General features: G+C 44.3%; 1 protein-coding gene across 1 annotated transcript in view; it reads right to left on the bottom strand.

The window, feature by feature from the left end:
• The window catches only part of LOC149336227 (acyl-coenzyme A thioesterase 13-like), a 15,721-nt gene extending 3,835 nt beyond the window's left edge, over positions 1-11,886 (bottom strand). Inside the window, exons 1-2 of the mRNA XM_089552754.1 lie at positions 11,651-11,886; positions 7,913-8,100 (exon numbers count right to left, since the gene is read on the bottom strand). Of these exons, the coding sequence (XP_089408880.1) occupies positions 7,913-8,100; positions 11,651-11,725 (263 nt within the window). The 5' untranslated portion in view covers positions 11,726-11,886. The remainder of the gene's footprint in view (positions 1-7,912; positions 8,101-11,650) is intronic.
• Positions 11,887-16,354: the final 4,468 nt, after the last annotated feature.

A 16,354-nucleotide genomic window follows, 5' to 3' on the forward strand; every position in this document is an offset into this window, starting at 1 on the left:
CCGGCTGGATTACTTTTTCAGTGATTAAAACTGGAGCTGAAGCTGGCCATACAGGCTGCCAAGTTTATGTGGAGGAGAATATGTTTGCACTGCCAGAATAAGCAATGGCTGCCCTCCAAGACTAAGTACTGCACCTAGTTGGTGATACAAACTGCCGAAGTATGCGAGATGAGTCTCATACCTTGGAAGAAAATTTTGCACATCACCAGTAGAACAGACAAGAAATCACATCTAACAGTTATCCAAAGCACAGCTTCGAAAGCTGGGGGTGACCCTTTCCCCAGGTGCATCTAGGTGCACATAAAAGCACTGCTAGCAATGCCCAAAAACACGGTACTATCACGTTCAATAAGAGCTGCAACATACTAGACGTGGTAGAAACTACATTTATGAAGAACAAGCCTAAAAGCACTGCCAGCAATGCCCAAAAACACAGTACTATCACACTCAATATGAGCTGCAACATACTAGACGTGGTAGAAACTACATTTATGAAGAAGAACAAGCCTAAAAGCACTGCCAGCAATGCCCAAAAACACCGTACTATCATGCTCAATATGAGCTGCAACATATTAGACGTGGTAGAAACTACATTTATGAAGAAGAACAAGCCTAGCTGTATTAGAAAGTTGTGCACTTAGTGGTCAATGAAAAAGACAGAGAACACTCAACATTTGTGCATGTTAAACGCTCTGTATGATGGTGCATGGGTTTGCCATAAAATGGAAACCTCAGCTGGCTCACTCTGGATGCATTGGAGGTCATATTGAATGCAATAGTAGTTCTATGGCGGGGGTGCCATTTGCCACTTCTGCCTGGGAGACCAGCCTGATGTTGCCCTTCTCGGACAAGGAAAAAGGCTAAACTGTGCTTCAACATGAATTTTATAGCCGTAAAATTTGTGAGGCACTCGGAAGATTTTTGCCTGGAAGAAGCATGACCCAGAAAATGGAGACGAAAGGCTAGAAAGCTGAGCCTAGGTTCCTAGGCTTGAGAAAAATGGTTACATCTGTCGGGAATATCAAAGGAGGAGCCTGGAAGCTTTTTTTTTCAACAAAGATCACAAAGAGGGGGAGACCACTCCAGGTGACTCTTCCCGAGTGAGGATATTGCCATTATAACACAATGGCCTATCCTGAATAATTCATTTTCGAGTTGAGTGTAGACAACCTCTACCTCATTAAAAAGGCTCAACTACCTTAGAGTTCTTGGAAGCGACTAAAGGAGACCAGAGCCTTCATGAATAGCCTGAAGGGCATCTACTACTCGCTTCCTCAAGACATGCTGCTCAAGATCACAAACAAAAGGGTTGATGCCCTAAGGGGCGACTTAATTTCAACTCACGAAGGGTCAGTGCTGCCAGCTTTGTGAAACTGTATTCCTTGTATTTTCATTCCACCATCATTCAGATCAGGTATGATTTTTGCATTCAAAAGAGAAAGAGCTGTGTTAAATCCCACTCAGCACTGCTTCTTAGTGATTTTGCTTCTACCCTGCTTTGGGAGATGCTTTGCGGCTTCTCCAAATGGCGCACCAATGGTTAGCCTTGACAGATGGCTTCCAGCTTCTCCAAATGGCATGCCAGTGGTTAAAGTATCCTGGTATTTTGATGACTGCCTTGTCCTGTAAAAGCTGTCTTCTGGTGATACCAATGCGAGGGAAGAAAATATTTTCATCACCTTTGTCATTTGTCGTAACGCTGTCAGACAAGAAATTTGCTGACTAGCAGCAAGTTCCATTCCCTCGCTATAAACTGAACTTTTCAGTTAGCCCAGTTGTGTTGAAAGTAGTGGACTGCCAGATAAACTGGCTGCCGCTTCACCAACTCAAAGTCGATCAAATAAGGCTCCTCCCATACTGCCTTGCACAGAGGCTACTCACTGACTTGCCTGATTGCACATCTCCAAGGGAAGTTTAGCAACCCACATCTATTGCGGCCCTCATGCAACCCACCCCAGCCCCTACCCGGACACATCAGGCGCGACATTTGGAGGCCGTGGGTTCGGATCCCACAGGCGGTTGTTTTTCTTCTGCTTTATAATCAGTTATTATTAAAATAATCACTTCATTAATCTCCATTCGATGAACACCACAAAATATTAAGAAAAACCATCCCCCATGGTCCTTCGTTTCAGTGACTGTTGGTTTCCGCCATGTACAGCCTTTGTCAAAAGTTTAGGGCCCAGGGGGTTTGCTTCCAAGCCTTGTAGTAGAACTCCTGCAGCATTCGTGGAAGTCCTACCCCTTGGAGGAGGCAGGACTAGAGATCTCATCTTCACGAAATTTGGAGCGTTGGAGATGCAGTACAAACCACACAGTGTCTCAAAAGCAAACCCCTGGGGCTTCAAACTTTTGACAAAGGCTGTACTTGTTTGCTTGTCTTGCAGGCAACAGACAGCATGCTAAATAGGCCATAATTTTTCAAACCCCTGACACAGACTATCTATGCATATTAGTATATCATGCCATCATCCTTCTAAGTCCATGGTCCATTCTTCTAAGTCCATGGTATCATTCTTCTAAGTCCAAGAAGATCACCAGCCACTTGACCTTGCCATGTTGCATTCCTCTCTTTATTCTTACAACACTTTCCTTCCAACTAGCTACTGCATAAGAGTAATGCTGATATGCTTTGGTGTCATGCCACCAGACAAGATGCTGAGTTCACTGAACTGCTGATAGCTTGGAGCATATAACAACTGAGTGAGAGAGATTTACAGTCGTGCCTCGTTTATATGGACACTTCAGTTCCCTGAAAATACTGTCCATAAAGCAAGCCTTCCGTAACAACGAATTGTGGAGGAAAAAAGAGTATGTTAAAAAAAACCTTATGATTGAGGTCTGCTTCTATACATACAAGGTTAAAGTTCAAATTAGACAAAATCTGGTCACCTAGTTTCGCCTTCACCTTAAAGATAATGTGGGGCAGCTTGATTCGCCTAGCCATATATGAGATGCATGATGGCACCTCATGGCAGGATCACATACTTCTACAACTGTTCACATATTCCATCAAGTGACAGCACAAAGCTATTCTCAGATGGCTGACAGATGCTGAAGGTGGCTTTCGGTGTAGTGGAAGCTACAGAAGAATGATTTTTACAGCCATTCATGCAGTAAAGCAAATCATAAGGCGTGCCGACTGGGCCTCTTAGCACTGTAAAGCACTGTAAAGTAGCACTGTAGCACTGTAGTTTCCATATTAATGAGGTGTAAATACATTGCAAGAGTTTGGTCCCCAAAAAGCTGCCCACAATTTGAGTCCTTCGCATTAACAGGCACGACTGTGCCCCCCACTTCTAGACTTTGTTTCTTTAGTCACGAGGCAGGTAGTACCAGCTGAGTTATTGATAAACACTAGGGGTGTGCGAATATTCGAAATTTTCGAATATAATTCGAATATTCGATTTTTGCTATTCGTATTCGATTCGAAGTCTAAGTATTCGTGTCGTTTCGATTATTTGATCCCATGCGAATATTCGTATCTAGCCGAATATTTTATTGCGAGCACCGGCGTACATTTCGGTGCGCAAGTCCAATCGACATAGACATAACAACATGCGACGTCCAGAGCCATGCGTAATGTTGGGACATGCCGTAGCTGACTGTGCTTGTGAGCTTCATTGTGGCTATACCTGCGAAGCTGGTACAGTCAAAGTTATGCACGAAGTACAGCCTTTGTCAAAAGTTTGGAGCCCAGGGGGTTTGCTACTGAAGCAAACTGTCTGGTTCGTAATGCATCTCCAGCGCTCCAAATTTGCTGAAGGTAAGATGATTTCTGGTCCTGCCTCCTCCAATGGGTAAGACTACTGCGAATGTTACAGGTGACCCACTGCGAGGCTTAGAAGCAAACCCCCTGGGCTCTAAACTTTTGACAAAGACTGTACCTCGCAATATCTGCCACTTCAGTGCCAAGTGAGAGGGAATTATCTGTGGCTGGAGAAGTTGTTTCAGCTAGAAGGGAACGACTCCTGCCTGACCATGTGGAGCAGCTGGTTTTCCTTCACAACAACCTTTAATGTACCATCCCAGCAACGCACTTTTGCACTGATGGCATGCTAGATTCAATCAGTGCTGTGTACTAGCCATTTTCTCTGAAAATTCCACTCTTCTAAGAATAATGTTCTAGTCTTCGATACTTTCTGTGCAGCCACACACACCTTTTGTGTTCATTTACTTACTGATAGTTGAGCTTAGATGTTCTTGGATGCTCAAATAAATGTTTTGTAGTGGTTAAATGCGTATTTCCTACATTATTCGATATTCGATTCGATATTCGGAACTAAGTATTCGTATTCGATTTGTATTCGAAAAATTAGATATTCGCACACCCCTAATAAACACCTCAAAGAGAGTGCCTGCAATGTGGGTACCTGGACTTAGAGAAGGAAGGTCACTCTGTTTGTTTCTCCACCGAAGGCGCTTCACTATTGAGAATTAAATTAGATGTTGATATCTATGCCTATCTACTGGCAATGCATAGTATGTATCGTACTTAGAGGGAACATGAGAAATGGCTAAAACCGGCTCTTAATGTGGTGAAAAGTAGGTTTCACTGCAAAGCAGGAATGTGATTTCAGGCTCCACCTCTTGAGCTCTCTGTGACTTTTTTTCGCTGTGCGATGAAACCTACCTTCCTCGAATTAATAGCCGATTTAACCATTTCTTGCCTTCCTTTCAAGTATGATGCACATTCTACACTATTTTTCAATGTTTCCAGAGATTTATCACACATATGTTAACCTTTGTATGGTTTGACATAGATGACTAAAGAAAGAAACAAGAAAAATGTGCCAAAGCTTGCACCACTAAGTATAAGGGGCTTGACAGCACCCTTTTCTTCAAAGGCAGGTACGAGTGGACAATCCAGGTATGAAGTGCCCCAGCCACAAGTTTCGGCTATCATTTAATTACGCCACTAGAGCTCATGGTTGCAATTTGATAACATACGCAACATGAAATATAAGCACAATCAAACACCATTGCTTTTATATGCAACATGCAACTAGTGCACTCAGTGAGCAAGACAGTAATGCCTGAAAACAGCTGTTCAGTACTAGGTATGATGCCTGTGACCACACAAAGCCACACAGACTGGCACGTCATAATTTTTCGGCTCCCAGGAATTATAACATCTGCAGTAAGTTCACTGTGTGGGTCATGCCCAACTTCCTACACTCTGCGGTCACCACTCACTGATAGACCTATTTCTCTCCAGCTAAATCTCCATACCACAATCTGTTGCAGTAACGTCCTTTTTCAGCTGCATTGCAAATGTGAAGGACACTGCAGTGCAAAAGTATGGGCACCTAACAAGTTGCTCGGGTTCTACCGTGGTAACAAAAGCCATGCACAGCCACCGGTTGCTTTTATTCTTCTACTTTGCACTGAAGAGAATGCATTGCTGGGCAGTAGAGACAATATTGAAGTGCTCCATAAGCAAACAAACACTTATGCCAGCAAAACAGGAAGGCATGTGCATCAGTGTGCTTCTTGAACCCAGCAGCTAAGATCGGACAAAGCTTAATTGGCCGAGGACTAACTGCCTTCATCAGTATTATTATGGGCATATGAAGTGCGAAAAAACAAGAAAGAGGTAGACTATGGAGAGTAATGCATGTCTGTCAAAGGAATGGTTGCTAGCTGAGAGCCCAAAAAAAATGTACATAGGGAAGCACAGCGATGAAGAATAAAGAGGGAGGAAAATGAACATGCCACGTACAAAACAAAGATATTCAGATACAGCAACACAACTGAAAAATGCTTGCATGCCTTAATAGCACTAATCCTTTGTGTGTATATACATACTGAAAAAAAATCTGCTTGCCTTATACCATTTTCCTTACCACATCTTTCCAGGTGTTGCCAAAGCATATATCACTACCCGTGAAATCACAAATGAAATGTTGACTGGTTTGCAAAGGCTAGGCACAACAGAGACACTGAAGAAACAAAGTAAAATACAGTATCACTCATGCATATTTCATCTCAGCATTCATGCTGCGCAAGGTTGCAAAGAGTCAGTTGGGAATGGTGTGGTTTCTTTACACCTATGTTGTGCTAAGTTCTCTGTCATGGTATTTTCTTTTGCAACAAGAGCACCGTGACATAGACTGCTTTTGGCATCACTGTTCATGACACAAATAATTTGATGCCACAGGACCTCTTGCTGCAAGGCACCAAGAATGCGGGCACCACAGTGAAGTGCCTTTCGTATCAATGGAAGACCACCTCACAGAAGTATTTCTTGAGATTTCTACCCGTCTTCTACGAAGGCTGTTCAATAACTGTTACCACTTGCAGAGTAACTTCCAGACAGGAAAGGAAGGCAATCTTATTTCAATGATTACTCACGGTAGCACTTGACAACTTCCACACCAGCTGTCTTATGTTATGTCACAGTTTTCATTTCTAGGCAGAGGTACCTCATGCTCAGAGTTATATAACTGTGAGGCACTCACTAACTGTTTGGGACTAGCAGCACAAGAATCCAAACTACTTTTCGCCAAGCAAGCATGCCCAATGTGTGCTCATTTACATTTCAGTAAGTTGGAATGCTTTCCTTTTTTTCTGGATGGCATGGAGGAAGTGGAGGATGTTACAATTCAGGTGCAAGAGGCCACCCCTGTTTTCACAGTGCTAGAAAGAGGATGACGATGTGCATGCACTTTCTTTTAACACATTCTTTTAACACACTTTCTTTTAACATTTTTCACACATGCACCAATTAAATACTTGCAGCACAAGGTGTCTATTAAATAATCATGTGCACAATCTGCAACTGCTGGTGCTGCATACCTGAGGCCAGGCACATACGCTTTCAAGTTCCCGTCCCAACACTGAAGCAAAAGCCCATCTAGTTTTTTGTAAAGCCGGGGCTGCGATCAAAGGCAAGTTTCAAGTCTTAGAACATCAGAACAGGTACACTTCCATAATTTCTACGTCTGGCCGCCTTGAATAAGTTGTAAACAGGAAGCACTATGCGGGGTTGCAAATACTGCTCAAAAATGAGTGGTGATTTTGAGTAGCAGCTAACTGAACGAATGAAAAAAAACAAAGTGCCAACTTGATTAAAAGTTGTTGAACATTGAAAAACGTTTGCTTTTACAGTCTTTCAGAGGTACCTTAACCCTTTCCAGTCATCTGTCGAGCATGGCCTGACAGCAGAGAAGTGCACGTCCGGTCAGTTGTCGGGTGTGGCCCGACAAAGCATTTTTGCCTGCTATGTACATACATACATACATACATACAGGAATTGAGTGGTGATTTTGAGTAGCAGCTAACTGAACGAATGAAAAAAAACAAAGTGCCAACTTGATTAAAAGTTGTTGAACATTGAAAAACGTTTGCTTTTACAGTCTTTCAGAGGTACCTTAACCCTTTCCAGTCATCTGTCGAGCATGGCCTGACAGCAGAGAAGTGCACGTCCGGTCAGTTGTCGGGTGTGGCCCGACAAAGCATTTTTGCCTGCTATGTACATACATACATACATACATACAGGTGTGCAAGAAAAATTGCGTGTCATCTGGGTAGAATTATTTTAGCCTGCAAATTGGCAATTCGGCTTTCCTTCTGAAGACAGCAGCTCCATACTCGTGCAAAAATATTTTTAATCACATCGTATTGAGGACTTGAAGTGCCGCATAAAATTGCGGCGTGACTTCCATTCCAGCAGGCATGTTGTATGGAAAGTTACGCATAGAAAGAAAGCTCTCCAATTCATCCACCATGGTGAATGCTAAACCTTCATAAACATGGAAAACTGTCTCTTAAAAGCAGTGTCTTTGTTTCTGAGGTCATGCTTGGCTCTTATGCTGCTTTGGGAGCAGGCTTCAAGTCCATTTTTTTGGTATTTGCTATTACATATACAGTTTATGAATCTCGTGGAATGAGAAAGAAAAAAAGTTCCCACCTCGCTTTCAGCTCAGTTGTGGCAAACAGCACTCCCTCCTCATACGCTGTGCTCATTATAACACAGGTGCAAAGGTCTATGAGAGTAGTAGCCATGCCACCATGCAGCGTGTTGTTCAAGTTGCAGTGGGGCTTTTCCAGCTGCAACTCGAATTGAGCCACTCGGTCGTCGCATGAAATCAGCTTCATCTGCGAAATCAACAACAGCAAAGAGAAAGATGAACAGTTTGTGAAACTCTGCAATAAGCTTGTTACAGCTTATCACTGGTAGAAATAAATGCAGCAAAAAGGCTGGAACAAGCATTTCAAGTATTCCCAGTTTGACATGAAAAAAAAATCAATACAATGCACTTATATAAGTGGCTATATGGGCAAGTTGGACATATTCCACGGGTAGTAGAAGTAATCAGCTTCATCTGCGAAATCAACAACAGCAAAGAGGAAGATGAACACTTTGTGAAACTCTGAAATAAGCTTATTACAACTTATTACTGCCAAAAATAAATGCACCAAATAGGCTGGAACCGGCATTTCAGTTTGACATGAAAGAAATCAATTCAGTGCACGATGGTGGCTATGTAGGCAAGTTGGAAATAATGCAATGGTAGTAGAAGTAACAGCGCACAGACTCAGCAGACAAAGAATCTTTGCCTTACTGTATAGGTGTAGTCAGTGCAACTTAACCCATTCACTTTCACCATTTCGTGCATATTCCAAAAGCAGTGTTCAGCATCATCTTTTTGGAGGCAGAGGACTGCCTGGGCTGGTATAATTTAACAGTACTGCAAGCACTGCCGTGAAAATTTTGAATTTCCCGCCCTTCACCATTTGTTAAAGTAATGCTACACCCCGCGTTCACTCTTCATTATGCCACCGGCCTGTGAAGTGCTGGCTTTGGAAGTGAACGGATTAAGAGCACTGCTCAACAGAACACCACATCACAGTTCATTTACTTCCTGGCCCATACAGTTTGGAAAACAATTTCTGTTTGAAATTTCAAGATTTAACAACAGCACTGTGAAACTGACAGGTTTGCTGCACAAAGATGACAAATAAATACTTTGCAGAGTTTAATCTGAAACTGATTCTGCACCAGAAGCAAATAAATGTTTTCTCTCTCTTTCATTACCCTGAAGCATTTTTTTTTAAAAGCCGTCACAGCTACTTGAATTTTTCCCTGAAAAAATATTTACTGTTATAAAGCATGAGTCCTATCCCAATTGAAAATTGCAGTTATAAGCTTGCCCAACTGCACGCGGCATTAGCATCAAAATCTGAGTAGTTAGAACAAAGCACAGCTTCCTTTTTCCTTTTGTACTGTGCCAAAGAGCAGCTATAAGGGATAATGTGGAAGTATTTGATGCAGGCTGCCACGGGGAGAAAAAACTATGAGTACAGACTGGTCCACAACAAACCATAAAATAACGCAGATCATGCATCCACACAGGTTTACCTAAAAACAAGTCGCAAGGAGCCCCAACCAAGAACCAGCTGGTACAATATTTCGGTACTGTAGGGCCACAATGTTGGCTGTTTATGAAGCTTGGGATAACAATAGTTCACATAACAAAATGATCACTTAAAGGGGCAAGAAAAAACATTATAACGGCACTGTTGTCAAGGCACAGGCCTTCCTCCTTGGAAATAAACTGTAAATTCTAGGCTACGAGGAACACCGTAGTAGAGGCTGCAGATTAATTTACGCCACCTGGAGCTCTTTAACATGTGCTGACAATGCACAGCACAGGGGCATCTTTAGTGTTTCGCCTCCATCGAAATACGGCTACCACAGCTGGGACTACACCTTCGACCTTGAGATCGGTAGCCAAACACCAATGCCACTGAGCCACCAAGGTGAGTCTGCTGATTAGGGTGCTAATATAGCTAATTGCTAATAGCTATGCGTTGAATCAGTAAACTCCAACGAACCTGACTTTTCATCCTAACTGCTCTATCCCTTTCACCTTTCTTATAATGTGAAGCGATAGTTATCCATGTAGCAGCCTGTCTATGACGAGGAAATGACCAGTATAGTCGACTGGATCAGGGCATATGCAGCAACGTTCTGCAAGCGTAATGTGCAAAATCTTTTGTTCTGATATGATAAAGTCGAAATAAACCACCCCTCATGCAAGAAAATGTATCTTCGCCCTCTCAATGACACAACAAAGCAATACTGACTCTGCCGTGAAAAATTCATTCTAGAGATTAGGCTCACAGCAAACTTCTGCGTTTTAAGCTTATAGCAACAGCTTAAAAAGATATGGCCCAATGACAATGCGCTGACATTCCCCACGTTCAAGTCACAGCAAGAGTCACGGGTATTTGAGGCAAGTCATATAACGGGCCTGGTTTTTTAGCAACAGTAGTACAATTCGTTTTCATTCTGCATTCAGATAAGTGGCATCTTGAAGAAACAATATGTGAGGTTGTGCTCAGGTTCATTCATGCAAATGAAGAGCCGCTCTAGCTAGCATACAATGGGCCCCCTGATACTCTTCTTTCACGGTTCCTCGCTCATGAACAACTCCGTCTAAGCGTATTGTAAAGCCGTGCACCAAGGTCGCTTTTTGAGTGCTGTACATGTCAAGAATGTACTGAAAAAGTTATACAAAACATGGCAGAGCGACGGAAATGGGAAAGAACTTTGAGACACCCAAGTGATCAATCCGATGCATGAGCACTGCCCAGAACGTCAAGTGAATGCCTCAAGTCTCGGGCCAATAAACTGCAGTATTGTAAAAAATATGACACAGAATGCTAACAACTTTCTATTCACAGCGAAAGCACGCGCTTTTTTTTTTTTTTTGGAAACAAGTTTTTACTGATTTTACATGCATGAATGACTGAACTGAGGCACACACATGATGACTCGTTCAATTTTCTGCCTTTCTTTATTGGACACGTAAAAGACGATTTTGCTCGGATCAGAACCTCCGGATAAGCGCTACGTCGAAGACGACGATGAGCGGGCAGTGCCGCGGGACGGAGAGCTCGCGCTAGGCATATGCACGCCTCGCCTTTATATATATTTTTTTTCATTTTATTTAATTTTTTAATGTTGTGAGCACCTGTCAGTCGCCGCCTGTCTTTGCCAATCCTCCGCAGTGGGTACGTGCCATTACCTTCTTGAGGATAACAACAATAACATACACGCAAGAGAAAGTTTTGCTCGGTTCAGAACCACCGGGTTAGTGCAGCGTAGAAGAAAACGATGAGGAGCGCTCCATAGAGAATGCGCGCTCGCGCTACGCAACAACATACACGCAAGGCTCTGCTTGCTAGGCTCTGAAAGTCGTGATTAGAGCTTTCGGTCTAATTTACGTACTACCGTCATGATTGAGACGTCCGAATGTGCTCCGCTATTGCTCTGCCGGCTGCTACTTAGTGCTGTTTTCCTTCCTCGCAAAATGATTGTCATCAACGATCGGTGCCATGCTGCACACATTAGTATGATGCATGTTTTGTACGATGTGAGCGGGCTTGCCTAGAGCGCTCGCGCTGTGCTCTGCGAAGCAAGGAAGAAATTTTTAAAGCAAGTAGTGATTTTCGCAAAGTTCTTTCGCTCAAGTTCATGTGCGCACACACACAATCGTCTGGTCCCCAGCATTGCAGGTGTGCTAAAATCGCACTTTTCCCGCAGCACACGTCCGCTCAAGCACTGTTTGACAAGTCTGCTCACGCGTAGTTCACTACGCTGGTTTACTCATGCTAACAATGCGAAAGTAGCATCTCCTACCTTGTCGACAATACCCTCAAGGTAAGGCATCCGCGAATTCTTAACGTATCTAATGAAGTTACTTGCGCGCTGCATACTCGACACCGGTTTTCCTGCTTGAAGTTGTGGTCACGAAACGGGACCTCAGCGGGACTAGTTGAAATTCGCAACGACCTTAAAACCTTACTAATCACTCAAAGGTTAATCAATGACACTCATGGAGTGTCGCTGACTTCGACGTCTTCAGGGCTTTATCAGCAGAGATAACTTTTGAATCATCAGCAATGTTTTGGATAGTTGATGCATGTTAATGGTTATTATTTATTTCAAGGAAGAACTGATGTTTTGAACGATGCGGCTGCTACAGTTTCATTCAGTATTAGAAAAAATAGGCCCTAAAATGAGGTTTTCTGCACAATTTCGGTGCGTAAAGCATATTTTAAAACGCTGTATTAAACATCAGTACTTTTAATGCGACCCATTTAACAAAAACAAAAATTTCGAAAAAAATGTTGCAGTTCTGGTTTTTGTTTCGAAACGTAGATGGAAAGGTTGCGTTTGCTAATGAATACATACCGCTTGTTGCGTAAATCAGAGAAAATCGAAAAAAAAAATTCTCTCGGCCTAACTGCACGTTTCTTCCACTGATCTCCACTAGGTGGCTGGATGCCGCATTCCCGCTTTCCGAGACGAGCGCGAGTGAAGCCACCGTAAGTTGGACCGCTTGTCCCGGAAGTCCGGTGTCTGCTGTGTATTTCAATGCAAAAAGTCGTGTCTTTCGCCCTTTCGTTCTCAGTTTTTTGCGTTGTTTTCGTGTGATGTCTGCTGTTTTATGAAAGGAACAAGCAAGCTGAACGCGAGAAATGTGAGCATTGTGTGCAGAACCCTGTAATTTCTGCGAAAGCGAAAAAAACAGGCATGCAGGTCTCACCCTGCCTCGGCAAAGGGGTACGTGCATTAAACACTATGTTCTTGCCTGGTTCTTGTATTCCGAGCGTAAAGGAGAAGTAGTGGAATGACGATGACCTTAAAACCGAATTTTCGTGCAGTAAACAAAAGGCACAGCGCGAGAGGAACGACTGACAAGAAAGGCGAATGGTGCAGTGCGCGTGAGAAGCGCTGTTAGAAGTCAACTGCACCAAGCACCACGAATTAAAGACCATTCAGGCTTAACTTGCAACAACACGAAACAGTACATGACACGCTCCGTCGAAAAAGCAGTACCATACCTTTTGGAGGCGCTAATATGAACCAACCGAACACCGTCGACACCTCACAAGATAGTAGCCTAGCCCTCGCTCCGGTTCGGTCTAAATATAATTCGGTAAAATGATCGCTGCAAAGTAAGCTGCCTGGGGAATGTTTCAACCTATTCTTTCTTATATTTATCCCCCATTGATAGCATAACTTGGGCTTGGGCGTGGGAACAAGCATCGCAGTAAAGAGCAGAGTTGGCGAAGCTAGGCAAACGAGACGACACCGAGCCGAGTAGACGAGGCTCCATACTTGCTGTGTGTAGCGACGTCCTGTCGTCTGCTAGTGTCGCCCCATTGAAATGCAATGGGCCCTTATTTTTGAAATGTCCTTCCCGAAGACTTCGCTGGTCTCCTCGCTCGGTTGGCGGCGCAAATGGTGGGTATTGTCATGGAAAAAGACGAGAACGGCGAAAAGACGAAATGCTAAGTGGGAAAACAAAACTGGAACTGAAAAACCGTGCTGAGGTCCGATTTCATGCACTGCCAAAGGCTGACTTCCGGGACAAGGCCGCTTACTTCCGGTGGCTTCACTTTCGGGCGCCCGATGCGGCATCCAGCTCCCCTAGTGGAGATCAGTGGTTTCTTCGGGTTAAAATTTCGCTCAGAGGTTACATCTGGTGGTCAGTTTTGTTTTATACTACATTTGGGTGGGATACTCGCCTGATTCGGTCAGAATTATTTGGAAATCCCCATCGTCTGCGGCGACGGGGAACCAAAACCAATAACAGCCCTAACTGCACCTCTGTCCGAATCACGTACAACGTACATGCTGCGAACCATTTTTTTTTTCATCATTTGAACTGTCTCAAGCTTCTGCTTTTGAACTTGGTGGAACATTGCGTGGCACCGGGATTCGAACCCCGGCCGGTCCTCTTGCGTGCGAGGCAAATCGTGTACCTCTACGAAAAAAAAAAAAAACGGGGGAAATTTCACGTGTCGATGGAATTGCGGCCTGATCTCGACGACCAGGACCGACAACGCACTCCTTTATGACGGGAGTGTCGATGGATTTTTGCTACAATGATGAGAGAGCATCTTACTATTGTGGATCCAGCGCCGGGAAGCGCGACAGTCGCGTCAACCACGCGCTCAAGCCTGCGCAGCCGGCTGGCGCTGGCGAGCACACAGTGGTATGAGGCTGCGGCGCAAATGGTTTATTGGGAGTTATTAAGAGAGAGACTGCGCTAGAAGGCAGACATATATGAGATCTTTTTTGAGAATCGGGTCTTGCGAGGAGATGGAGACGGTGGAGCACATTTTTCGACGAACATGCTGAACGCTGTAGCGAAAGGGATGTATATAGTAGTAGTAAAATCAGCATTTCAGTAAAAAAGAATCTGGGGCATAGAGCTTGGAGTTGAGATTGGGGTGGAGGAGATGGTCGGTTTTATGTAGTCCAGAATCCCGTTAGCCTATGCCGCCGCCTTGGCCCTCGTCACCTGCATGAGCTGTCTGCACGGGTCGGAGCCGGTCAGGAGGACCTCCCACTGCTCTAGACTAGGGCTATTAATATTGAGTAATAAAGGGCTCTTTTCGCAGCCCCAGGTAACGCAGTCATCGCGCCCACTCTTTCATGTATCTGGTCAGCCACCTTTTATTGTAGATGACTCTGCTTGTTTATGTGTCTATTTGCAGTTGTCTTAGTGAAGTGGCCTGCTCTCTAATCAGGTTTTCCGCTAGAGGCGCGCTCTTTTTACGCGCTCTCAACAATCATTGTCTCCCCGTAAGGTTGTGGCGTGCTGAATGGCTCGGCCGGCAAATTCCATACGGTTTGTTAACCCTCGAACAAAAAGTGTCTACCATGACATTTTCCTCAATCCCACAGTGTCGAGGACCTAAATGATGTTGCACTGAATGTTTATGTGATGATTTCTGAGTGTTTTATTTTTGTTCGGAGGAGTCCCTCACGGCTTTGCAGCCAATCCCTCTGTCTCTGTATGATCTCGTCACAACCTGAGAACCTGTCGATATCCAGTAGCTCAGTCCCCGCCGGTTGGCCTCCTTTAGAGCCAGGGCTATAGCGGCCTCTTCTTGTGGGGTTTTGTGCATAATGACGCACCGGGGATTGTCTTTCATGTGACGTGCTACCGACCTCACATCTTTCTCCGTTCTGTAAATGGATGTGTCCACGTACAGAACCAGCCGTTTCTTCTTGAGGAACCTTTCTAACTTCGACGATCTTGCCGCACTTCTTCCCTCGTGGTTCTTCGGGTTCATGTTCCTGGGCACCAGTTTCACAATGAAAGAGCTCCTCGTTTTGCTGTCAATGTCTATCTTGTCTTCGCCCCTGTCTTCAGCCGGATGCCCCAGCTTTACCTGTGGTGCTCTACTAGTGGGCGTTCTCTTCAGTCTCTCCAACTGTAATCTGAGCATGCATGGCCTCTCTGTGGTCCTTATAGATGCCATACGCCTCCATGTACATCAGCTTCTCAGTAAAGGCCCAGTTTATCACGCCGAAGGTTTGCTTATGCGCCTCTTTGATTCTTGTTTCCATATTCTTTTCCCCTCTGTTGGGTGTTATGCATTAGGGGAGCACGTACGTCATCCTCGATACGATCAGGCCTTAGTGGTCCACAACGACTCCCACTCCTTCATCCTGTTTCTCTTTTTCATAACCCTGCTGTGCATCGTGCATATCAGTTTTATTGAGTGCCTTGGGAGTTGGATCGTAAATGGTCCCGCTTGCCTTTCTCCTGCAGCCACATTCCAAAGATGTGGAATTATTTGTCCCTTTCAACGATTATCTGTCGATTTCCGATTCTGTCGTTCCCCTGTCCTGTTTTCTAATAATTATGGTTTCTCTTGTGAGCCCTGAATCTCGTTATAAAGCAAATTTGCCGATCTCATCCACTATTCTATGTAATTTTAATTGCTTCCATTTGATCCTTTTGTCGTCCAGACTTATGTCGGCTGAGTAAATTGAGCGTTCCATGTCTGATCTTTCAGTATCCTAGTTACTCTAATCATTGCTATGTTAAAGAGCAAAGGCGAAGCGATGGATCCTTGTGGTTTCCTTTTGTTTGACACAGTCTTTTCCAAACTTTGGTTGCTGTTTCCGATCGTGGCTATGCTGTTGGATAGGGAGACATTTACGCGCGCGAAGACCGTGTCCCCGCGGTTCCTTGCCGAGAAAAGCGTTGTAGCTGATATTACTAAATGCCTCTTTGAGGTCCACAGCCAAAATTATGCCTTCTCAAGTTCCTGATATTTTCCTTGGCACACTATCCCCAGGGAAAACTGGAGCATCACGTCTTGCGTGGAGAGCCCCGTTCTGAACCAGAACAGAGTGTCTGGAAACAGACTGCTGTCCTCCGTGTTGTTTCTCAGTCGAGTCTTGATCCCTTTCTTGTAGTTTTCCCAGACACGAGGTTAGCAAGATGGGCCTGAGATTTTCTAAGCTTGGCTTCTTCCCTGCTTCAGGTATCTCTATAATCTTGGCGTATTTCCACTCCACTGAGGTTGTGACCCT

Source organism: Amblyomma mixtum, chromosome 7 (assembly GCF_055824585.1).
Source record: "Amblyomma mixtum isolate Tamu chromosome 7, ASM5582458v1, whole genome shotgun sequence".
Classification (NCBI taxonomy): Eukaryota; Metazoa; Arthropoda; class Arachnida; order Ixodida; family Ixodidae; genus Amblyomma; species Amblyomma mixtum.